This window comes from Gracilinanus agilis, chromosome 4 (genome assembly GCF_016433145.1).
Source record: "Gracilinanus agilis isolate LMUSP501 chromosome 4, AgileGrace, whole genome shotgun sequence".
NCBI lineage: Eukaryota > Metazoa > Chordata > Mammalia > Didelphimorphia > Didelphidae > Gracilinanus > Gracilinanus agilis.
In genome coordinates, this window is record NC_058133.1 from 490372373 (window position 1) to 490395824 (window position 23452).

At 50.7% G+C, this 23452-nt stretch overlaps 2 protein-coding genes across 2 annotated transcripts; both read right to left on the bottom strand.

Moving 5' to 3' along the window:
* Positions 1 to 302: 302 nt before the first annotated feature.
* LOC123244451 (Rab interacting lysosomal protein) lies at positions 303 to 1232 on the bottom strand. Its single transcript, XM_044672949.1, has 2 exons — positions 662 to 1232; positions 303 to 531 (listed from the first exon to the last, which is right to left on the bottom strand). Exons 1-2 carry the CDS (start codon positions 1049 to 1051, stop codon positions 307 to 309), a joined length of 615 nt encoding a protein of 204 aa, XP_044528884.1. The 5' UTR covers positions 1052 to 1232; the 3' UTR covers positions 303 to 306.
* Positions 1233 to 1306: 74 nt separating this feature from the next.
* On the bottom strand, positions 1307 to 18403 carry PRPF8 (pre-mRNA processing factor 8). The gene is made up of 41 exons (XM_044672948.1): positions 18304 to 18403; positions 17879 to 18047; positions 16849 to 17013; positions 16548 to 16766; positions 16186 to 16398; positions 15893 to 16018; positions 15686 to 15791; positions 14896 to 15086; positions 14656 to 14775; positions 14356 to 14545; positions 13930 to 14049; positions 13705 to 13839; positions 13400 to 13529; positions 11362 to 11558; positions 11058 to 11264; positions 10788 to 10951; positions 10517 to 10643; positions 10225 to 10417; positions 9860 to 10047; positions 9531 to 9769; positions 9293 to 9439; positions 8899 to 9109; positions 8539 to 8655; positions 7959 to 8386; positions 7639 to 7774; positions 7288 to 7457; positions 6938 to 7067; positions 6685 to 6831; positions 6349 to 6509; positions 6017 to 6208; positions 5566 to 5803; positions 5332 to 5460; positions 4792 to 4905; positions 4525 to 4698; positions 4072 to 4265; positions 3342 to 3581; positions 3040 to 3181; positions 2769 to 2909; positions 2498 to 2637; positions 2194 to 2396; positions 1307 to 1561 (listed from the first exon to the last, which is right to left on the bottom strand). The coding sequence occupies exons 1-41, from the start codon at positions 18401 to 18403 to the stop codon at positions 1407 to 1409; spliced, it is 7008 nt and encodes a 2335-aa protein (XP_044528883.1). The 3' UTR covers positions 1307 to 1406.
* Between the last annotated feature and the right edge of the window lie 5049 nt (positions 18404 to 23452).

The window sequence follows — 23452 nt, forward strand, 5'->3', positions numbered from 1 at the left end:
ACCTAGGGGGGCGATGCTGGGACCAGAGGTGGGGGATTCCCAAGTGAGGTGCCCCCAAACAACGCTATCAACTTCCCTTCCGTATTGGTTCCAAGGCAGAAGATAGGGAAGAGCCGGGCAATGCGGGTGAAGTGACTCGGCTAGAGTCACACTGCTAGGAAGTGTCTGAGGCCAAATTTGAACCCAGGATCTCCGGTCTCTAGGTCTGGCTCTCCATCCACTGAGCCACCCAGCAGCTTTTAACGAGCCCTGCCCTCACAGAAGGCAGGAAGCTGATTGGTGATTGGCCAGAAGGGCTCCACTTCTCTAGATTGGGAAGGCTAACTCCCACCCCCCAGCACGCCCACGGGGCCCAGGGGCTGCCCTACCACTCACGGTGCCCTCGGGCGCCTCTCGGGTCAGGGCCGGAGCAGGAGCCTCCTCCGCCTCCGCTGCCCTTTGCTGCGCGGCCCGCAACTGGACCTGTACAGCGGCCAGCTTGCACCGGAGCTCCCCGTTGACCCGCAGGAGTCGCTGCAGCTGCTCCTGCAACTGCGGGAGGAGGGGCAAGGATGCGGGTGGCCGCCCTCCGGCCAGCCCGGCCTCCTTCCTCCCCCAGCTCCCTCTGGCCTCGGCCACGCCCCTCGCCCCCACCACCGCCCCCTCCCAGCCCAATTCTCACCGCCTCCACCTCCTGGCCCCGGAGCTGCAGGTCCCGGCTCTGCGCACGGAGCTGGTCCCGCTGCCGGTCGGTCAATTGCTTCAACTGCCTCAGCAGGAGCCGCTCGTCTGGCGGAGGCGCTGCGCTCCCCTTCCCGCCCGTTCCGCCTCCTGGCAGCCACTCATCCCGCTGCTCAGGCCCCTGCGACTCCTCCGCCTCCTCCTCAGGCCCGCGGGGCGCCCCCGCCGCCGCCCCCTCCAGCAGCTCCAGCGCCCGTACCACATGGGGCATCAGCCCCGCGGCCGCCCCCGACCCGAAGCGGCTGGCAAGCCTCTGGAGCTCGGTACCCAGGGCCCCGGCCAGCTGGTACACGAGCTCCGGCCTGGGCCGAGCCGCCCCAGCGGGCTCCATGGCCCCAGGCCCCGCCAAAGCCGAGAGCTCTCAGCCCGGTTTCCCGGGGCAGTCGAGGACTCCGGGCCGGGGGCGGAGCCAGAGCCCCGCCCCGGAGCCTAGCCAGTGGGTGGTCAGCGGAGTGGCCAGACCAGCACCCCGTCTGGGGCAGCGGGCCAGGCTCCACCCAGCCCAGGCGGGCACCTGTGACCATCCCACAGCAGGTCAAGAGTGGGCACCCGCCTCCCCCTCCTCCCCAATAAAAGCCGAGGCCGAGAATTTGTACAAAATTTATTGCGCCGCTCTGGTGCGGGGCGCGGGCTGCACAACACAGAAACACAAGCAGGAACGCGGGGCGGGGCGGGGGCGGGGCCGGCTAGGCGTAGAGATCCTCGCGGTCGGCGGAGTAGACCTCCCCCTCCTGCAGCAGCGCGAAGTTGAGGAAGTGGGACGGCCGGTGCACTTCGTGGTAGAACTCCTTGGGGTTGGCCAGCTGCAGCTCGTACTTCATGTTGGGGTCATGGCGCACACCTAAGGAGGGGGGGTGGGGAGAAGGGGGTCAGGGCCCCAGCCCCGAAGGAAGGGCCCCAAGGGCGCTAGGGCGGGCCAGACCTTTCAAAGGGAAGCTTTTCCCACAACCCAGAGGAACCAAGCCTCGGGCCTGCCTCCTTTCTGCTAAACAGCCTCTGGAGCTGCTTTTGCTTTCCCTCCCCATTTTCGAAATATTTATTCCTCCCAATTCTATGTACAAAGATTTAAGTTTTTAAAAACCCTTACTGTCTGTCTGTCGGTCTTAGTATCTATTCTAAGAGAAGGGAGTTAAGTGACTTGCCCAAGGTCACACTAGGAAGTACCAGAGGCCATATGCAGGACCCCCCAGTTTCCAGGCCTGGCACTTTATCCCAAGCCCCTAGCTGCCTGTTTTTAACATTTCCAAATTCTCTCCCCCCTTTCTCTCTTCAAAAGCCAAGCAATGACAGAGGCTATACATGCAGGCACGCCAAACAGATGTCCAAATCTGGACTTTTCCTAAAACTCTAATTGGAGTACCTAGGGTGCTCCTTCTGGGAGACAAAGGTGGGCTTCTCCCCCAGGGAGCCCCGGGGGCTGGATGAAATCACCCGAGGGCACATCTCCCTGCCACCCCCTTCCGCCTGGCTCACCCATGAAGTTGTAGTTCCAGGACGCCTGAGCAGGCACCATGAAGAAGCCAAGGAAGCGATCAGACAGCAGCATCTGCACCCTCTCATAATGGGAGGGCAGGTAGCCCTTGGGGTTGTTGCCCTTGTCTGTGTTCTGCCGACCCCACTCATAGCCGCTGGGAGTCAGCTTGTAGGCAGTCAGGGTACAAGAGCCTGGAGTGAAGCTGGGAAGAAGCCAGGACCGTCAGCAAGGAGACCCAGAGCGCCTCACCCAGGACCAAAGGCAAGAGCGAGGGCCCTCCCTGGCCCAGCCCAGCTGTCTCACCTGCAAGTGATGATGATAGTCTTCTCACCATCCCATGAGGGGTTGTCGGCCATGACCTTGGCATGGGTCGTGACATCCTGGGGCGAGAGCTGGGGGGACTCATTGGGCTGAGTGTGGATCCAGCCAAGGGGCTCCATCTCCTGCGGAGGCAAAAGAGCGGATGAGACCAGCACCAGGGAACTCCAGGCTAAGCTCCAGGGTCTCTGCCACCATGTGCCGTGAGGCAGAGCCAACCAACTTCCCTGATGCCATGCTACACTCCCACACTCACCTTGAGGTACTCGTGCTGGGGAAGCTGGCCTGGCAGGTGCACTGTCTGGTGGGTGCCCCACTGAGGTACCATCACAATGCAGCGGATCTCCTTCACTTGAGGGTTATCCGGGGGGCTCACTCCATAGAGGTAGCCTGCAATCTGAAAAGAACAGGGTTGGGGATTCAACCCAGTGAACAGTTCTGTCCTGTTAGCAGTTTGTGCTCCTGCTCCTGCCTCCCAAGAAACACGGCGGGGGGCTATGCCCTTGCCCTGCCTCCAACCTACTCACCTGGGCCCTCAGATCAGAAATGCAGATGAACTTCTTGAGTACATTCTTGGGAAGGATGTAAGTGTAGCCTGTTTCTTTGATGTCATCTGATGAGACGTAGATGTGGTTGGTGCGCAGGTGTAAGTTGGCAGCAGAGATGGCCCTGAGGTGTGAGGAGGGTGGTCAGCCTTGCACAGATCTCTCTCTCTCTCTCTCTCTCTCTCTCTCTCTCTCTCTCTCTCTGTCTCTCTCTCACGCACGCGCATACACACACACGTGTCTCCCTCTCCCCCCAGTTTGCCCCACATTCCTGGGGCCAGTACCTCACTCTCCACTCTGTCTTGGAGGAGAAGGTCTGAGTCTCGTAGTTGCTGGTGGTGGAAGTGATGATCTCGTCTCCGTGCTTATTGACGGTTCGGGTCTGGGTTGCTGTCAGCTGGGATTGCTCCTTGGTCTGTTTTTCGATCTCGGCAATCTGCTGCCGCTGCTGGGAAGGTGCAGAGATCTCCATGCCCAGGATGATGTCACGGATCTCTGACTGTGTTAGGGAGGCCACGTTCACACTGGCGGGACAGAGATGGTCACATCACACTCAGGGGGACTCTCTCCGTTGTCCCCGTACAACAAGATGTAACCCAGGGGAGCTGAGAATCATTGCACATGTATCTGGCCCCTGAACAATCCCCAGTCTTCCCCAGAGAAGCAGCAGGGTAAACTGGACATTCCTAGGCTTTCCTGGACATCAGAGTCCTCTGTTCCTCCTTGGACCCAGACCAGTTGCTCTGACCCAAGGTAACAGATCTCATTTTTAAGAAAATTTTCTCCTAGTTCAAATCAGGCTCTTGTACAAGAAGCAAAGAAAGAGGGTCCAACACTTACAAGCACCCTTCAACCTTCACACTGAGCTTTGTTTGTAGCTTGTCAGTCTTTGAGGATAAACCCATGTCTCAGATCCCAAGCCTGGCCCGGCTCTCAGCCCTCAGTTCTCAATGGGGAAGCTCTCCCCTCTCCCCTAACCTCCCCAGACCCACCCTCTTTGGTGGCCCAGCTCACTTGTTCTTCTTGCCGTAATCAGCTAGGATCAGGTCCTTGAGCTGCACTTCCACCTTGATCCACTCCTCATCGGTCAGCGTGGGCCAGATGTGATGGGGCTCTGTGATGGTGGTCTTGTCTGGCTTCAGGATCACTTTGGCCCGATCGTTGTTCACATGGAGAGCACGAAGGATCAGAATGAGTCGAGAAAAGGCCTGGCCCAGGGAGAAAACCGTCAGCCACAACTACCCAGAGGAGACACTTTTCACCCTTTCTACCTTCCTTCCCCCTCCACTTTTTCCTGAGAATGAGCAATTTCTACCATTGACTTGGGCATCCCCAGGCCTTGCCCAGAGCTTTGAGTCAATATGCCCCAAATCCCAAATTCAGGTTCTCTTGAGGCCAGAGAAGGTGAGCAAAGGCTGGGGATGCGAGCTGTTCCCTAGTCAGGGCTTCCCTGCTATAACTTCGCACCGTATAGGATGATATGGTTCTGAGCCAGTCATCATAGAGATTGAAGAGAACCATCTGGGGCTCGGTGGCCTTGAGGATAAGGTCCCCAAATTTCTCCACTTTCAGACAGGCCTGGAAAGGCAACTGCAGCTCAGAGCCTTTGATCACAATGTTGGGGAAGTCCAGCAAGTGCACCTGAAACAAGATAAAAGTCAGAGATACAGCTCCAAGGCCCTGGGGTCCTATTCTGCCCAAATCCCTCCCTTACCATCCCTTCACACATCTTACCTCCAATGGGTCCAACATGCCCTTTCTGGTCACAATGATCTGCTTGGGTTGTTCCTCTACGGGCAGAGAACGGATCAGGGCAGCTACTTCTTCTGCCGTCTTCCATTTGGCCAACTAGGAGGAAGACAAAATGAATGCTGAGTCTCCACACTGAAGAGTAGGCAGGGGAGAGGCCAGCAGGCAAATGCCCAGGAGTGGACACTGTGCACAAAATACAATCAAGTGCCATCACCCTGGGCAATAATAGGGAATGAGGTCAGAGAGGCAGAGTGGTCGCTAGAGATTAGGAAGGCCTTGAAAGTGTTCACCTAAAGTAGCTTAAGGGGCCTCAGAGTTCATCAACTTTATGACCAGAGACTATTCAGGAGGCTGCTCAAGTACCGTAGGCATTAATGGGGGCCTCCATGTTCCTCCCAGGCTCAGGCTGCCAACCCTCCAGCTGGTGTCCTAATGGGTTGCCAGCCCTAACACAGGCCAAGCAATACAGAGGGAAGGGAAGAGCAAGACACAGATGTATGGGGCCCTCAATCTGGGCTGTACCTGACCCAGACGCTTCTGTCCAGCCCACACAGACGTGTGGATAATCTTCAGGAAAAGCTGCCCTGTTCTTGGATTGAAGATGAAGATGGCCCCATTGATGGGCTTGGTAGTCAAGTTGCCTTCAAAGGTCTAAGGCAGAGAGACAGAGACCCCCAGTTACCATAAGCACAGCATGTACCCATCTCAGTGACTGAGGCCCTCCCACAGAGAGCTGAGTGTCAGAGCCCACGTTACCTTGTGGATGGTGACTCTATAGACATTGGTGTCATCCACAAACCAGATGATCTGATTAGAGAAGAGTTCACCATAGTTCTGGGAGGAGAGGTAGGGCTCAGTGGGCTCAGAAGAGTACAGCTGTAAGCCTTTACGTATCCGCTCTCGAAGGACATACAGGGCAGGGTTTGCCTTCATGATCTTGGCCATAGCTTGCTGGATCAGAGGCTTGCTACCAGGAAACCAGTTTCCATAGGCACTGTGAAGACATGAGAAGGAAACGAGGGTCAAAAAGAAGGGAGGGAGGATTGGGTCAACCAAGGCAAGCTACGATAAACGTGAAGAAACGAGGTATTAGTGACCTGGAGCAGAGAGGGAGGGCCAGAGACAACTCAAAAACCAGATTCAATATAAAAAAAGTGACCGAAATGTTTACAGTGTTGAGGAGGCTGGTGCCTTAATTCTGCCTCACCTGTGCAAATTGTATGCTAAGTCGATGGCAATGAGCACACCAGTGGGGGAGGGATAGATACTCATGTTGTCTGTGGTATAGTCCAGGAACTTGGCCCGAGCATAGCGTTCGATGTCATGGGAATCATAGTCACCCCAACGCAGCTGGATGTCAATCCAATACTTCTGAGTGGTGGTGCTGTCCATTACATCCCTATGAAGACAAAGAAGTCAAGGGCCAAGTCTCCTCATGAGCGCCAGACAGCAGTGACCAGTGACCAGGAATTCTGTCTAAGGATAAGGCAGAAAGAAGACCAAGAGGAAGTCTCAGGGCTAGGCTAGTTAGGAACTTACTTAGAGTCAGCCAGCAGTGAGGGCCGGGAGACATTCCATTTATAGGAGGCAAAAAGCAAAATGTCTGCACAAGAGGAGTTCATCTTATAGGACTTCCTGGGGTGAATCGTCTCCTTTTGTACCGTCTCAATTTCCAGTGCATCTAACTCCTGGTCAAATACCTAAAGAGACAGAGAGTTTCGAGCCATACTGATGGCAGGCAGCCCAGCATCAGAAAGAAAAAGGCCCCAGCCCCAGCATCCTCAAAGGACAACCCCCAGCAGATGGCTCAGAGCTTAGAGGGATTTCTCCCCCACTATCAAGCTGCCTCCTCCTGCTTCCTCCCCAAAGCCTTACCTGACACAGATCCATGACAATGCTCTCATGGATCTTCTGCCATAAATGAGCACGGAATATCTGAATGAGAGAGATCTTCAGTGTGGGGATCTTGCCATGCATGAAGATGCCAGTAAGGTCCAGCTGTACCTGGAAGCCAACGTATACCTGAAAGATAGAGAGGGAGGCTAGGCTGTAAAGGTGGAGATGGGCTTAAATAATGACAGAGATCCCATCAACCCTTCCAGTTCCTGTCACTCTAAGTAAGACTCACATTGGCTCGGTTAATGGTAGGGGACCACCAGAGGGTGAAGCGACGGTTGGGGATCTGGTTCAACCCAGACCGCTGGGCATTGGTCAGCTTCTTCCATTTCATTGACTCCTCAAAGCCACTAGCCTTCTCCCTGTGAGGGTCAAAGCAGCCTAGTTACAGAGTTTCTGCCACTACCCAGGCACCAACTGTTCTGACCTCTTAGCATGCCTAACTGAAGCTAGGCTGTATAGGGTAAAGAAAACAGAAGTACAAAAGGCTGTCATTAGGTATAGGGAAGAGGCAGTGTGGGGAGAGGAAAAGGAAGAAATCAGCCCTGAGAAAGGTAGAATGTGATGGAAGAAAATTCTCACCAGAAAAGACCCTCCCAAGTAGGAAAGTAAGTGCCCTTGAAGAGCGTGTGCTCCAGGATGCCTTCCACACCACCCAGGGCCTGGATCATGTCTGTTCGATAATTGTTCAGGTTCCAGAGCTTCCCATCATGCCGCTGGTGTGTCCACCAGAATGGATTTTGTTTTAGGACCTGAAGGGGGTAGATGAGGAAAGGAAAGAGACCCAAGTTGGTAAAAGCCAAGCATCTTACTAAGACCAGCAAGAGCAAAAAAAACCAAAAACAAAAACAAAAAACCAGGCCCAAAGCCAGAATTGCAAGGCAGGAGCCACTCCTCCCAGATTAGCCCGCCCACCCTTGTCTCCTCCAGCACCTGGTACTGTTTAAAGTCAGTGCGGACACGCCAGCCTTTGTCATAAGCCAGGGTATGCCGGTCCTTCTGGAACAGGGTATTGATCCGGGGAATGCCTCGATCCCATGAATCCTCCAGGTCCTCCAGGGTCAGGCGCCTGCCCAAAAGGGAAAGGTAAAGGAAGTGAAGAAATGGCACAGTCCCTCCAATGGGGAGCTCAGATGTTCCTAGCTCTAGGGAGTAATCCTTATAGTAAGCAGTATCCACATGAAGGCAGTTCTGTCATATACTCCAACACCAGTTAGACCTCGGGGCTTTTCCCTCCCCGGGAAGGCTCCTACCTGTTCTGGGCAATGGCCTCTTGTCTCTTGAGTGCATACTCGGCCCAGACCCGCTGAGAGTCAATGAACTCACTCTCCCAAGGCTGGATGTAGCGGTACAAGTTAGGAATCAGCTGATCTTCTTCATGGCTCATCCCTGACCGGAAGTGGGTGATGCCTACATCTGTCTGCTTTGACCACCTGAGGTCAGACTGGGGGATGAGAACATGGCCCATGGACAGCATGCCCAGTCCACCAAGCTCTTTGGGGGTATAGAACACAACTGGGGGGAAGCGACTGGGCATCTTGGAGTTGAGCCCGATCTTGATTCGGGTCTGGATCTTGTTCTCACACTTCACCAGCAAGTCCAGCAGCTCCTGGGTGTTCACCACAGCCTCACGGAAGTACGTCATGAGCCCAATGAGTGCTGTGTTCCATTTATTCACAATCTGGGAAGAATGGGAGGGCAAGAGACAATGAAAAGGTGAAGGAAGTCACAGATATGAAATGCAAGAAGGGAAAAAGAGAGTTCAGACAGGGAGAAGGGCTAAAAGTAGGGAGAAGGGATGGTGAGAGGCAGCAGGCTGAGGCCCACAAGTACCTTGGTGAAGGTGGTGGAACCGGAGGCCATCAGGATCTGACGCACACGATTGTGAAAGCGCTGCATTGACTCGTCATCCACACGCAGGAAGCACTGAGCTGTCCTCTCCTTAGTGACCTGAGCCAGAAGGACAGTGGTAGGGGTCACAAGATGTAAGCCTTCACAAAAGTTCAAGCTGCCTCTCCACATTCCCACTGCTAAAAACCCTGTCCCTGAGCCCAAAGGTCTCCATGAGGACACAACATTTTGCCCTCACCCTTGCTTATCAGCCTCCCTTAGTGCTACATACCCTGAGGACCAAGCTTGGGGGCCCAGCCACCATCTCCCCCCTACCCCCAGGACCTGACAACCAGACAGCACCTCGTTCTGCAGGTTCCAGACCCCATCCTTGTGGGTGAACTCCTCATAGCTGGTGCGGCATTTGGGCAGAATGCGACACTCAAAGCCGCACATATTGAAGAGTAGATTGGGATTGTCTTTGCTGTACACTGACACAAAGCTGTTCTCCCACTGCACTGTGGTCACTGAGCGTGGCAGGCGGTTCTTGATGTCCCAGAACACTGCCCGGCCCCTGCCCATAAAAGGACACAGGGGTCTGGTCAGATTCCCAGGGTGGGACCTTCTCAAGGCCTCTCCCTTTCCAGCGAGGGTGCAGCCTGAGCTCCCCTCTCCCACTGACCCTCGCCTGGGCCAGAGGCTGCTTCCCTCCACGTACCACCCCACACACACACACACACACACAGAGGCTACTTACAGGTTCACATCATGCTTCATGAGGCGCATCCGGGCATCCCGAGGCCAGCACTTCTTATTGTTGTAGCCCACAATGTTCTCGTTGTTGGGGTCAGGGTGCTCAGTTAGGTAGCGCTGGATCAAGTCTCGGGCCTCATCTGCGGTAAACCTGTGCCAGCCAGGACCCCAACAATAGCCTCAGTGTGAGCCCCTAAGTCATGGCCCCCCACTGCCTCCACTGAAGGGAAGATGCCACCCACCTGAAGAAAATGTGGATGCGGTCAATGTAGCGACAAAAGAGGCGGATGGGGTGGGCAGCCTCTGTAGCTATATCCTGGAAGCTAAGAAAGTCATTGGGCATTTGAGGAGGCCCAGCCATCTCACTGGCCCGGTGCAGGCCCAAGACAAGAAGGTCCATCACCAGCCCATAGTACTGCACAATGAAGGAGGCAAACTGGAGTCCCCGAATGATTCCGTAAGAATTTGTATGGTTCATGTCCTAGGAAGAAGGGAACATCAGAACTCCGTCCATCCCCATCCCCATGGTCGCGTTCCACAGCTGGCAGGGCTGCTCCCCAGCTGCCCCTACCTTGTAGTTGATGACCACATTGTTCTTGGCCGTCATGTAGTCAGCAATGTTGTGGTCGACAATAAGTCTCAGAAGCCTGTTCAGGAGCGTCAGGTCAATCTTCTCATACATCTTCTCAAATCGTGACTCCAGCATGACATTGCACTCTCCCTCACTTGTCTCCCACACATCCTGCAGGTTATTGATGCCTGGCAGGAGAAGGAAGAGAAGGCACTATATCTATATAATTTCCAGGCCCTTCAAGTCAGTTGCCCAGCACAATGTAGGTATATGGGTCATGACCCATCTATCTATATTGTCGATTACCTAAGCTCTATTTCTGGGCCCAGAAAAAAGGAAGATAGGAACCCCCCAGAGGGCCTCACCTTGGCACCACTTATACACAAGCAGAGGAGGGGGCTCTGTGTCAGCAGGTTTGATCCAGGGTGGGAAGAGCCGGCGTTTGTCAGCTTCATACCACAGGTACTGGTCTAAGTAAGCGTCTGTGATCTTTTCTAGAGGTTCCACATCATAAACAGGTACCAAGTGACTGTACAGGTCCATAAACTCAATGCCCACCTGTGGGGCAAGGGGACAAAGTCACACCGGAGTCCAGACTAAGCTTCCCTTCTCCCACATCTCTCCTTAGCCAACAAAGAGAAGCCACATCCCACTCACCTCCTTGAAGGCTCTCTGTGTAAGTAAGTGACGCTTGATGCGAGATAGCGCCTCATGGGGGTTGTCATAGGCCTGCTCGATCAGGCCCAGCTCCTCTCTCTGGGACTGGTTCAAACGTGATTTCACACTAATGAAAAAGGGAGAGAAAGGTTACAAAAGAGGCCTGGCAATGAGAGCAGATGCACAAGGGTTAATGGCTGAGAAGGGAGATCTTTCATCCAAGCCCCAGGGAGGTGAGCTCACCCCCATCCAATCTTCCCAAAATGCTCACCTATAGGCTTCCTTGAGCCGTTCCAGGGCCAGGATGAGTAGCTTGGTGTCATGTTTGTAGGAGAGTGGAGGGAAGGGGATAGGGGAGAATCTGCGGCTCTCCAGCCAGTGCACTGTGGTGGTATAGACGGCCACGGCTTCTTCTGCTGTAATATAGGGGCCATCCTAGGTAGAGAGAAATCCAGCTCCACATGCTAGTCTGGGCTGGAAAGCAGCCCAGCCTCAGGATGTGCACCCGCAGCCCCTCTCCAGTCCACCCATGGACCCTCACCTTTAAGTAATTGTGTTGACGTTCCTGTTCAGCCTTCAGATAAAGACGCGTGAGACGACCCAAGTTTTTCTTACACACAGTCTTGTCCACAGTGGCTCCTCGACGGATCCGCTCTCGGTTGTAATGGGCAGTGTTGGTCCACCAATCGGCTTTAGCCTTCACATAGCGCAGGATCATGTTCTCAATGGGTGTTGGCAATCCAGGAACCTAAATAGGTAAGTGGCAGAGAGGGAAGCTGGAGTAGGAACGGCCAGACAAAAGTAAGATACCCAGATGAACCCATCAACAACAGACACGCACACACCTTCCAGGGTATGTTGGCCTTCCAACAGCGCCAGGCCTCACTGAGGTGCTGCAAGATTGTCCGGGCCTTGTTCTGTTTGATGCCCTCAGGCATCATGTCCAAGATGTCATGCATCACCGCTGCCCGGAGCTCCAAGTCAAAGTGAGATTCCACTCGCTGCTTGGTCACAGTCTTTGCCACCCCCTTTGAGTGTCGACCTGGAGATTAAATGGGGCCCAAAAGGGTGAGTAAAAAGTCACTGTGAGGACTAAGGTCTGCATCTCCAAATTCCTGGGACAGACAAAGACTAAGCCTTCACTCTTCAGAGAGGAAATGGATCAGCAATGATTTACTCAGGGGCCCATGCAGACCCTGGCAAATGCCAGGCTGAACCTGAAATTCCAAGTTGAACCTTTAAGGAAATTACATTCTTAACTTCAGAACAATATGGAAAGGGGCATAGAGCAAATGCATTTTTGTATGGCAGGCCACCTGTTTGTTTTAATTTTATTAAATGTGCTGAGTTTGATGCAAGATTTTCTTTCTTGTTTTGGATACTTATCCAGAAGTAATTCTTCATTTACAGGAAAGCAATCCCAGCAGATCCAACCCATTCTGTAAAAGGGAACCTAGCAACCCATTTCCCCACCCCCAACAAAAATCTCCCCATGAGATCTAGTTTGACCCTGCCTGGAAATGTCCAGGGAAGGTAAGCTCCAATTTCCTGAGTACCACATTCTACTTTCCAAACCTATAATTGTTAGATTTTTGTTATCTTTAAAAAACATCAACTCTAATCCTGCCCCTCTACCTATTGCTTCTCATACTGCCTTCCTAGGCCAAGCAGAATAAATTTAACCCCTCCTTTAAAGAAGGCCACTTCCCATGCCCCTGATTAGCCTCCTCTTCTGTAGGATGAAATATCAAAAATCTCATATTTGTCTTGAGACCCTCTCTTGACAGTCCCAGCTAATCAATTTTTTTTTTTTAAACCCTTGTACTTTGGTGTATTGTCTCATATGTGGAAGATTGGCAAGGGTGGGCAATGGGGGTCAAGTGACTTGCCCAGGGTCACAAAGCTGGGAAGTGGCTGAGGCTGGGTTTGAACCTAGGACCTATTGTCTCTAGGCCTGACTCTCAATCCACTGAGCTACCCAGCTGCCCCCTCAATGTCCTTTTAAAAAAAAAAAACAACCCATACCTTCTACTTTAGTATCAATAATATGTATGGGTTCCAAGGCAAAAAATAGCTAGAAGGTTAAGTGACTTGCTCAGGGTCACATAGCTAGAAGTGTCTGAGGCCAGATTTAAACCTCGGTTGCCCTGACTCAGATCTAGGGCTCTATCCACTACCCATAGTCAATGTCATTCTTAAAATGTGTTCCCCTAGAATCAAAACATTGGTACTCCAAATGGGGGTCTGACTAGAACAGAACAGAGTAGACCTATGACTTCCCTCATTCTCAATACTCTAGCCTCAAAACAACCTAAACCTTCTCTTTTGGCCATCATCTCACCTTGTTGATTCACAATGACCCTGTAACCCACTAACCACCCCCTAAATTTTACTAAATCATTCTTGAGAGAGCTGATTATTTTAGACACTTGTAGCTTTTCTAACCTCTTCAATCTTTGTGGGACTTAACTGTTTTTTTTATATCAGCTGTCCTTCTTAGCTTGCTGGTCATCTGCCTACATCTTCATCAAAGTTACTCAAAAAATTATAGACTTCCACAAGACTGACCAATAAAGGATCCCGGAGCACTCCCCTAGCCTGACCTAAACTCATTTTTGAGCACCCTTGTGGTCCTGTAATTCATTCAGTTCTTAATAACTATATAACCATTTAGTCCAGGTCTCTTCAGGGAGAAACCAAAGTCAATAAGTGACCTTTAGCTGAAGACCTGACTGAGGAGGACCTTGGTAGCATTCTGTGCATCCAAATAAAAGGATCCCATTCATTCCAGAAGAATGGAAGAGTATCAAAAAGACATCCACCCCAATTCCCATGATGGAGAATAACAGAGGGGAAACCAGATTCTAAGGCCAAGTCACTCACCTTCAAACTGCCGGGCCAGGAGGTTGCCCAGCCACCGTTCCAAAAGAGGAGTGATGCCCCGCATAAAAAACAACCAGACTCGCCAGCCAGCAGCCCAGAAACCACAGCCTGGACCCTTCCCCACAGGACCCTAGAACATCAAGCAAAGTAGCCAGGTCAGTCATCTTGCCCAGGGCCTCTTGCTGCCTCCCATGGGGAGAGGGGTCCAGGATGAAGCAAACAAGCCACAGGAGCTCAAAGATTCTCTTTTGGAGCTCCCTGAAACAGGATATCTCAGCAAGCCAAGGCCAAAAGGCACCTCTTACCGTGTTGAAGCGATAGTAGATCAGGTGCTTCAGGTCCTTACACATCCGGATCTGCCGCATCAGTTTGTACTTGTAGCGGTACATTCCTGTCAGTTGGCCCACATGGGCAAATATATACTGCAGCCCATCTGCTAGCTAAAAAAACATAAGTCCATCAGGCTCCGAGCTCTGGCCAGCCTCCCCCGACCCTCAAGGCAAACCCCAGCCACCATCTTCTGGCTTCACCTGGAAGGCATCCACGTTGCCCAAGCGGTACTGTACGTGGCTGTCCACCACAAGCTTGGTCAGTCGAAGCACCTCCCGACACAAGTGGAAGGCATTTCCAAAACGTGATTTCTTCCGTTCCTGAAGGAGATATCAGGAGTAGAAACCAGGTAGAGTCAGGAGGCAGAGAAGCTCAAGACTTAAGAGATTTCCCCAAATTTGAGGGCACTGAAGCTAGTGTCCTTACCAGCCCTCCCTCCCCTGCAGTCCCTAGGCACTAGAGTCAGTTCTCTTTTCCCCTTCTTAGTGATACTGGAGCCAGCATCCCACCAACCTCCCTGCCCTGCAGTCCTGGGGCACTCCCCACTAGTCTCCATCCTCTATAGGCCTGGGGCCCTTCAGGTGGCCTCTCCATAAGCCCTTCCTCCCACCTGCCCACCCAGGCACCTTAGTGGTAAGGGTCTTGACAGGCTTGAGGTTGAAATTATAGTCAAGGTGCAAGTAGTTGAGGTTCTTGCGATGGATGAGGAGGTTGAGCATGTTATAGCCCTGGCGACAAACCTGAAGCCCCACCTCCACCCAGTCCAGCTTGGTAGACTGGAAGAACTTGGTGGCCTTAAAGGACCTGAAGAGATACCTGAAGGATGGAAGAAAAGCAAGTTTTCCTTTTATTCTGGGGGAGGGGGAAACAACATGACAGTGGCCCCCCATGGTGAAAGAAGGGAGAAAGCCACCTGCTCTCCTTACCTCTTCTTTTGGGCCTTGGGGGGTCGGTGCTTAAGAGCATTCAGCACATAGTATTTGAGCAGCTTCTGATAGGAGACCCTCACCTTCACAGGCTGCCCAGCAGGACAATGCTCCCGATACCTGGGGTAGGGTGGCAGACATGGCAGGACTTCACAGATGCTCCTTACCACACACTCCCATCCCCTATAGGCTCCCCCTCCCACCTCCATCCACAACACTCTGTAGAAGAGGAAACGTTACCAGTTTTTAACCAGAGGTATGTCCAGGGCACGGCGGGTACGACCAGAGCGAAGGTTGAAGGGCCTGGGGGCCCACAGAAGGGCTATACCATTGGCCGTGTTGTCTGTGTATAAGGGTGTGTCCTTCAGGAAAGGTTCCACAAACTCGGGGAGCTCAAACTCCTCATCATCATCTGGCAAAGGCTCTTGACTCTAAAAATAAGAATACCCAAGGAGCTCAGTCCTTGACACTTTGGGTAAAGATTTTGCTGGAGGGCTTTTGGACTACACAAGCCAGGCCTCTCAGTGATGCATGTCCCAAACAGAGAGAAGTCCCCAAGGAGTCAGGGGCCCAAGGTGCTGCACACAAGCCCGGGAGAGCTTGTATAGCAGGCACCACATCTCCCAAGCTAAATGCATGTAGGTCACAGGAAGCAATCACAGCCATCCAAAACAATTCCCTTCCTTGGTGGGTTAGCAAAATACAACATAGTAAAAAGTTCTATTCAGCCTGAGAATAAAAGGGAGAAATTCAGACTCACTAAGGCACAAGAAAGAGAAAATCTAACATGGAAAAAGCAACTACTACCCCCAAGGGGAGCATAAAGGGGAAAAAGAGAGTAGAGACTAAGGATGACAACAAAAACTGAGGGCAGAGCCAATAACTGAGGTTCTAATATGTTTTCATGAAGATGAGAGAGAGAGCGCATCACTCCTGAGCCAGATGGGTTTTGGAATGAATCCCCAAGCTAGGAGTAAGTCACATTTCTAATTCACAGAAGAGTCCCTGAGGTCACCATAGTCTGCCTCACCTTGACAGAATGTCTGTGGGAGATAGGATTGATCAAAGGATCAAAGTAGAAGGCTGGGAGGTCAGGGTCCTCTGTTTTGATGAACACAACATTGGGAGTGTGGTACCTGAAATAAAGGAGCTGGTCAGAACCCCCTGATCAGTGAGTCAGACCCTTCTCCTATCCCCACATCCCCATCCCCTCTGTTCTGGATTCTGATCTCTTTACCAAGTGAGGTGGACGTGGTGTGGGAGATTGTTGTACAAGTATGGAAAAGCAATCTTATACTCAGTTCTGATAGGTTGTCGGATGATGATCTTGTTAATGTCGTTAAATTCATTCCAGTCTTCATCCCTGGGGGAGGCAAGGATGAGTAAATCCAAGAACCCCAGCTAAAGTTCCATGACTGGGGCATCAACATAGAATGTATTTAGTGCTCCAGACCTGCTTGAGCCCTGGCATCAAAAACAGTTCTGACCCAACCCAGGGCCCCACTACTCCTTCTTCCTAATTGCACTTACTGAAGGTTGATGTCTCGTACTAGTGGCTCAAATTTAGGGCCTCCTGGGATGGCCATGTTGAGGGCCTTGGAGGTGAAAAAGGCCTTCAGGTCAAACAGGTAGAAGTAGTTGTCATCCACAAGGTCAGTTAAGAGCTGGTTGGCCAGGCGGTAGAGAGTAGACATCATGGGCAGTGTGAACTGCCAGCGCTGATATGTAGAGCCATTCACATACCTGAAGACAAGGGGACAAAGCTGAGAAAGCAACAGCAGCTACCCAGGCAGAAGCACTCTATGACCTCAATTTTCCCTCCAGACTCAGAAAAGGCTAACAACTCCAGCTGGCTGAGCCTGGCCCCTAGAACTATGGCTACAGTTACTCACTTCCTGCTGTCCCTTAGGGGCTGGTGGTCATAGAACCAGTCCAGCACAGGGGCATCCTCCTCAGGGTCCAGCTCCAATTGAATGGCCTCCAAAGGCTCCACATCCAGGATGTTGTCCGCATAGTCCAGGGGGGGCTCTTCGTCATCAAATGGGGGAAAGCGCATCCGCTTGAAGTGCCGCCTATCCCTCTTCTCTCGACGCATCATGATCCACATGGACCTGAGGGAAGCCAGGTCACAATCCAAACCCCAGAGACAACAATGCCACAGACTCAAAGCCCAAGCATCCCAGGCCTTCTTACCCCCACTGAGAGATGTAGACAGGCTCGATGACCCAAGGAATCTCATTTACAAAGGAGATCGCTCCAGTGATGTGGTACAGGACAGGCACATCCCGAATCTGCTCCCATGGCATGGGCATGTTTTCCAAGAGCTTGAGAACAGCATGAGGCATATACTTCAGGGCACTGTGGCATAGGAGAGGGTAAAAAAAAAAAAAAATGACTCCCATGATGCTCTGTTCCCTGTCCCACACACTAAACTATTCTACCAGATGGGTAAAAAAGAATCATGCAGTCTTGCATTCATCCAGAAATCACTTCCATTACTCAGTTCTAGTCTAGGTGACCATGCAGCCAGTTCCCATTTCTCAATGAGGCAGTGGTTTATGAAGCTTTGGTTCCTCTACTTACCTAGTCTCTAGCTACACAATTCAAATGGAAAGGAGGCAAAACTATTTCTACATTCTGGATGCCTTAAAAGAACTCACAGTTTCTAGTATGCCAGAAAAGAGCAGACCTCTGGGCCTAAAGTAGCAATGATGCATTTGCAAATTGTGAATTTGGGGGATTTGGTTACACAATCCTGAAGCTCCCTCCCTCAAAAAGGGATTAAGAAAAGCAATACTTGGGCAGCTAAGTAGCTAACTGGATAGAGGTAGGCCTGGAGTCAGGAAGACCTGGGTCAAGTCTGACCTCAGACACTTCTTAATTGTGTCCCTGGGCAAATCACTTAACCCCAGTTGCCTACTCCTTAATTACTCTTTTACCTTGGAACCTATACTTAGTATTAATTCCAAGACAGAAGGCAAGGATTTAAAAAAGCAAATAGCAGTACTTATGAGGCATCAACTCAAGTGAATAGAAATGTTGTCTTGGTCTATGGAAGAAACCAGGTCCAGAAATAAAAGACCAAAGAGCCTGGCAATATAATAATCACAGTTTTATGAGGACAAAGATATAACCAAACCCAAACTGGCAGATGCTTGGGACTCTCAGGAAATTATAGTCTCTCTACTTTTTCCACATCCCTCTATTCCCTGGATTGCCTTACCCCAGGTAGACTCGCTTGTCATGACGGAATTTCCGGTTGGTCATGTCCCCATGATCTCGGATGATCTTCCTGACATGTTCTGGAGGCATGTCTTCCTTCTGTGCATCTACAAATCCAAATTTCCGCTTCTCTGCATAGCGCTTTGCTTGTAACTGCTGCCATTTTCGGGCTGGCAAGAACAATCAGCTTGTGTCATGGTTTACCTCATGTGAGCATCCCTGGTCTTAAGGTACCTTCCCTGATATGCTTTCGAGATGAGGTTAGAGGATGATTATCTCTTACAAGGATAAAAACAACAGACCAAACTCTGAATACTCTCAGGAACTATAAGGGAGCACACCCTCAGGACTACAACTGAAAGTGATCCAAGTAGCAGCACCCTACTCCCCTATCGAAAGCTCCCAGACCCAGCCCTGACTCCTCACCTTTTTCCTGAAGCTTCTCCTCTGACATGTAGTCGGGAAGTGGTGCCAGAGGGCCGGGCACAGGGGTACCCGGCCCTCTGTAGGGAAACACCCCGGCCATGTCCGGAGAACCTAAGGAATAGTAAGAGAACTCAGTAAGTCTCTCCAAAAACTTGAAAAAAAGGTTACCCTCTAGGTCTTTTCCCTAACCAATTCATTCCCTGGGTTTCTATGCTTATGTAAAAAAATGTAATGGGGGGGGAGGGGAGACATAGCAAAGCTACATAGCTCAGTGGATAAAGAGACAGGCCTGGAATCAGGAGGTCCTGGCTTCCAATCTAGCTCCAGATACTCTTTAGCTAGCTTGACTGGGCAAGTCACTTAACTCCCATTGCCTGGCCCCATCCCTCACTCCAGTGCCTTCCTTACCTCCCCAGCTATAGGACTACCTACCCCCAACATACCAAGACACCCCATTCCATGTGACTGCTTCAGACTCTGCTGCCTTTGCTGTGAATCCCCCAACCAGGTTTCCCTTCTCTCCCTCTTACTCCATCTTGAGTTGGTACTGGCTGACCTTCCACCTCATTTCTGCTTCTCTGAACCCCCAGACTCTAAATCAGGCCCTTATAACCCCCTCATACCAATACCTGTCCCTCATATACTAGTTAGTATACTCCTAAGCTTCCTGAGGGCAGGGGCTGCTTTACTTTCTTTTCTTTTTTTAAACCTTATCTTCTGTCTTAGAATCAATTATTATGTACTGCCTCCAACAAGGCAATCAGAGTTAAGTGATCGGGTCAGGGTCATATTGTAAGGCAGTGTCTCAGGTCACTTTTGAACCCAGGTCCTTCGGTCTCTGAAGCCGGTGCTCAATCCACTGAGCCCTATCGCTGCCCCCAGCAGCTCTACTTTTGTCTCTGTATCTATTCCCAAGGCTCAGCCCTCAGGACGAACTTAATTAATGCCCAGGAGACAGTGCCTGTCCTCAGGGAGCTTCTCCCTTGGACACACGCCCCCTTGTCACGACCCTGCTCCCCAGACTCAATTCAAGACCTGTCCCTTTCATTCAACAACGTAGCCTCGCTGTCACTGAGCATGCTCCCAATTCCACACACACCTCCCCCCTTTAATCGGGGCGCCCCCTCCTCGCCTAGCTCTGGTCCCCACTTCACTGCGCATGCTCATTGCGCATCGGACCCGGCCTCTCGGCCCTATCCATCGTCGACGCGCGTGCGCGTCCCTCTCCACGACACCCTGGGCCACTTCCCCCAGAATCCACTCCCGTCTCATTTTTCTTTCACCTCCTGGTGCAGATCATCCCGCCCCCGCGCGCCCCTGCCCTGCTCACCCTCCCAGACTCCACACGCGCCATCAACGTTTTACTCCCCTCTGCTTACCCCACAGCCCCAGTCAGTCGCTTCGCTGTTTCTAAGAAAACGCAATGGCGGTAAACTTACGTCCGCCCCACGCTCCCAACGCCCGGAAATGCGCAAGGAGCAACTGAGGAGAGAAGAGACTAGCATCCAATCGGCTCCGAGCAAAGAAGATGGAGGGTGGGTTTAACCAATAGTCGCCAAGGATCCGAATTAGGTAGGCGGGTCAAGACATCTCAGTGGCTTTGCCCCAGAAAAGGGGCGGGGAACTCTGGAGTAAGTCCCGCCTCCCCTCTCCAAAGCTCCCGTCCTCCCTCCCTTCCTGCTCCGCAACGTCACAAAAAAAAAAAACCGCCTTCATGCAAATATGTAGGCGTCCTAGAACCGGGCTTTTTATTTGCAGGATTTCATTTGCATAATTTGTGCAAACGAACCTTATGCAAAGGTTTTCCCCTATTCCTCTTGACTCATAGACAGAAGCCTCTCCCGGCCGTGAGGCTCTGTGAAGTCTCAAGTTCAAGTCCCACCTTTGCCCCCAAACAAATGTAGGAGTATAAATCACAAAAAAAGGAGGCTATCCGCCGCGGTGGAGGGAGTTGTCCTCACTGGGAAATCATAGGTTCCGTTTAACAAACAAAACCAACAACTGAGAGATATCCCTGCCTTCCCAATGGTGAAAATGTAATAATAATGGCAATTAATAGTAATGTCTGGCATTTGTACTGTGTTTTAAGGGTTTTACATGCGTTATCGAATCAGACCCTCCCAGCATCGCTGGGATGTCAGAGCTGTGAGGTTTATTATTCCCATTTTACAGCTGAGGAAACTGAGGGTCAAAGAATGACTTGCAGTAAGCGTAGACTCCCTATGTCTCCAGGCTGCCTCTCCCCGTTTCTCCGGGCTTCGCTTTTCTTTTTCCTGTCTCTCTTGACGCCCTGATTTTCATTTCTCCCAGGGACACAGCGAAGGCTCCGAGCTGGTGGGTTCCAGCATTCTGGAGTCCCAGCTTTTCCTTCCAGAACACTTTCCTCACACTAATCAAACCATGGACGAGCAGTTAATTAAACTATATGGCTAGAGCAATGGAAGACCTGGGTTTGAATCTAGCCAAGTTATTTAATCTTTGTCTCAGTGTCCTCGTCTAGAAAATGGGGGCCATAATAACACTGACCCCTTCCTGCCCAATCCCCCCCACCCCACCATGATATGAAGATCAGCTGAGTTCATATTTATGAAGTGCTTTTCAGTGCCTCAAATACTATATAAAGGCTAACTATTCCAGTGAATTCTCCAAGTGCTAGGAATAGAGAAAAATAAAATAACTCCTGCCCTCAGCGAGGGGTGACCAACACACAGACTATATACAAACATAGGAGGTGATTTAAGGCGAGGCTTGAGTGGAATCTTGAAGGAAGTTGGAGTTCTGGGAGCTGGAGATATATGATGTACAAACAAAGGATAATTTGTACAAAAGGACCGAGACTGGAGATGGAACACCAAAGGTGAGTGGAAAGCCTGGCACTAGTTATCTTTCAACTTTGACATTCTGTGACTATTTCATTGGGTCAGAGAAATGTAGAGCTTGTTGCATTTAAAAAATAACATTAGTGATTCCATTTCACCTTTATCTGAAATTTTGTAAAACTAAAGTTTCAACTGCTTCTAAGTCTCTTGATTTTGGAGGTCACAAGATTACTCCCCCTCCCAAAGGTCACCAACTTAAGGACGGTCATAGAACTCCTCCTTCCTTTCACCTCAGTGTCTCCTGATATCCTCCACCAATGAGTAAGTAGGTGTCTCAATCCTTATAATCCTGTTTTTCACTCCCTCCAAATTGTATATTAAATTCATAGAAACTAAGCTTCAGGGTCCCTGGTTTCCTGAGAGCCTTGGACTCAGTTTGTTTTGCAATCACAAAGGCTGACTTCATGGCCATTGGAACACATTGTTCCAATCTGCCCTGAGAAGTCTTCACATGCTTGGGGTAGACACCTCCTAACTCACTGACTGGCTGGAGGCCTGTCCGTTGCCTTCAACCTGGTTGAGCCCGTCTGTCCAGACAGATTTACCGGGGTGCAGCTGCCGCACCTTCCATAGCTTCTTGGAGCCACAAGTGAGAATTGAGTGAGAGGTAGACACCAAAGGTGGAGGAGCAACCCTGAAAGCCCTCACCCAGGAGATGCTGGTCTCAAAGGAAAGGTACTTTCAAAAATGGTATAGTAAGAACCCTGATAGAGCTCCTCCTCCCTCCGTCCTCCAAATCTGGGGCACACTGTAGCACAAATACCCACAGTGTCAGTGGGACAGAAGTTGCAAAGTTCCAGCACACAAGATAACTCGAGTTTAGGATTGAGGACCACTTCCATCTTTTGTTCTCCAAGTGTCTTCACACTGCCCTCTCCTGGGCACAGGATCTCTGCATTTCAGGTCATTCAGCTGGACCCCCTGAGCCAGTTCCTCTCTATAACTCAAATCCCAACTAATTCAATTTAGAGACACTGGAAAGAATCAGGAGGCCTGAGTTCAAATTGTGCCTCAGAATCTTATTATCTGTGTGATTATCTGAGCACATTTCATAACTTTCCTCAGCTTCAGGTTTATTATTTTTTTTTATCTCTTTATAATAGAGTAATAATAGCACCTGCCTCTAAGGTTTGCATTGTCTCTGGGTAAAATTCAAACTTCTCTGCTTGGCATTTGAAGCGTAGCCTTTAGAGTCTGGCTCTGGAAGATCTTACCAGACTTATTTCTCATTCATAAACTCTCTGTTTCAGTTAAAACGCCCCCGCTGGGCTTTTTTTGCCCAGGCTGTGCCCCATGCATAGAATGTTCTTCCTTACCTCAGCATTTTAGAAGCCTTAGTTTGGCCCAGCTTAGGGGTGATGTCTTATCAGAAGTCTTTCATGATTCTCCTAGTTCAGCCTTGGGGAAGTATTGGCTCACGTGCCCAGGCAGCACAGGGCAGGAGCTGCTCCGTTCTCCCTCTTCCCAGTGCCCAAGGACATTTTTTGCATGGCTCATCCCTCTGCCAGCTGCCTAAAGTGAGTACTTCCTCCCTCTGCTCTGGGGGCTCACAGGAACTTGAAATTGCAGTTTGGGCATGCAAACTTGAAAACTTTTGCCAATGCTGCCCTAGTTCTAGTGTCCTCTCCCTCCTAATTGTTAAATTATCTTTATTTATTCTTATAAATTTATCTAATTTACCTTTATTGATAACATATTATTATATAATTACACAATAAAATATATTCATAATGCTATATTAATGTAATAGCATTGTATAATATAACAATTTAATCAAATATCTATATTTATTTATAACATTGCGTCCTCCCAGTAGAATGTAAGCTTATTAAAGCAAGGATCTCTTTTTCATTTTCTCAGTAACCTTAGCACTGGACACCGTCCTTTTTTGCATATGGTAGATATTTAATAAATGCTTGTAGGATGTATGAATTTATGAATGAATGACAAGAAATGAAAAGTCGAGTGTGCTTCTACTAACAGTGTGGCCTCGGATGAGTCACTTCCTCATCCTCTGCAAAATGAAAGCATTGAACTTTATCTTTAAAGTTGGGTCTTTAAAGTCTGAAGAGATTCAGCAGCTACAGAAGACCCAAGACTGAAGAGACTGACCCTGGCTCCCCTTATGCCAAATCTAGCCTATCCCTGCCCCTCACTCAGGGCAAGACATTCATCTCCACGGGTGAGGAGAATCCGGCTGGGATTACTTGAATCTTCTACGTGCCTAGTTATTTCTATGTTGTCTCCCCTGTTAGATTGTAAGCTCTTTG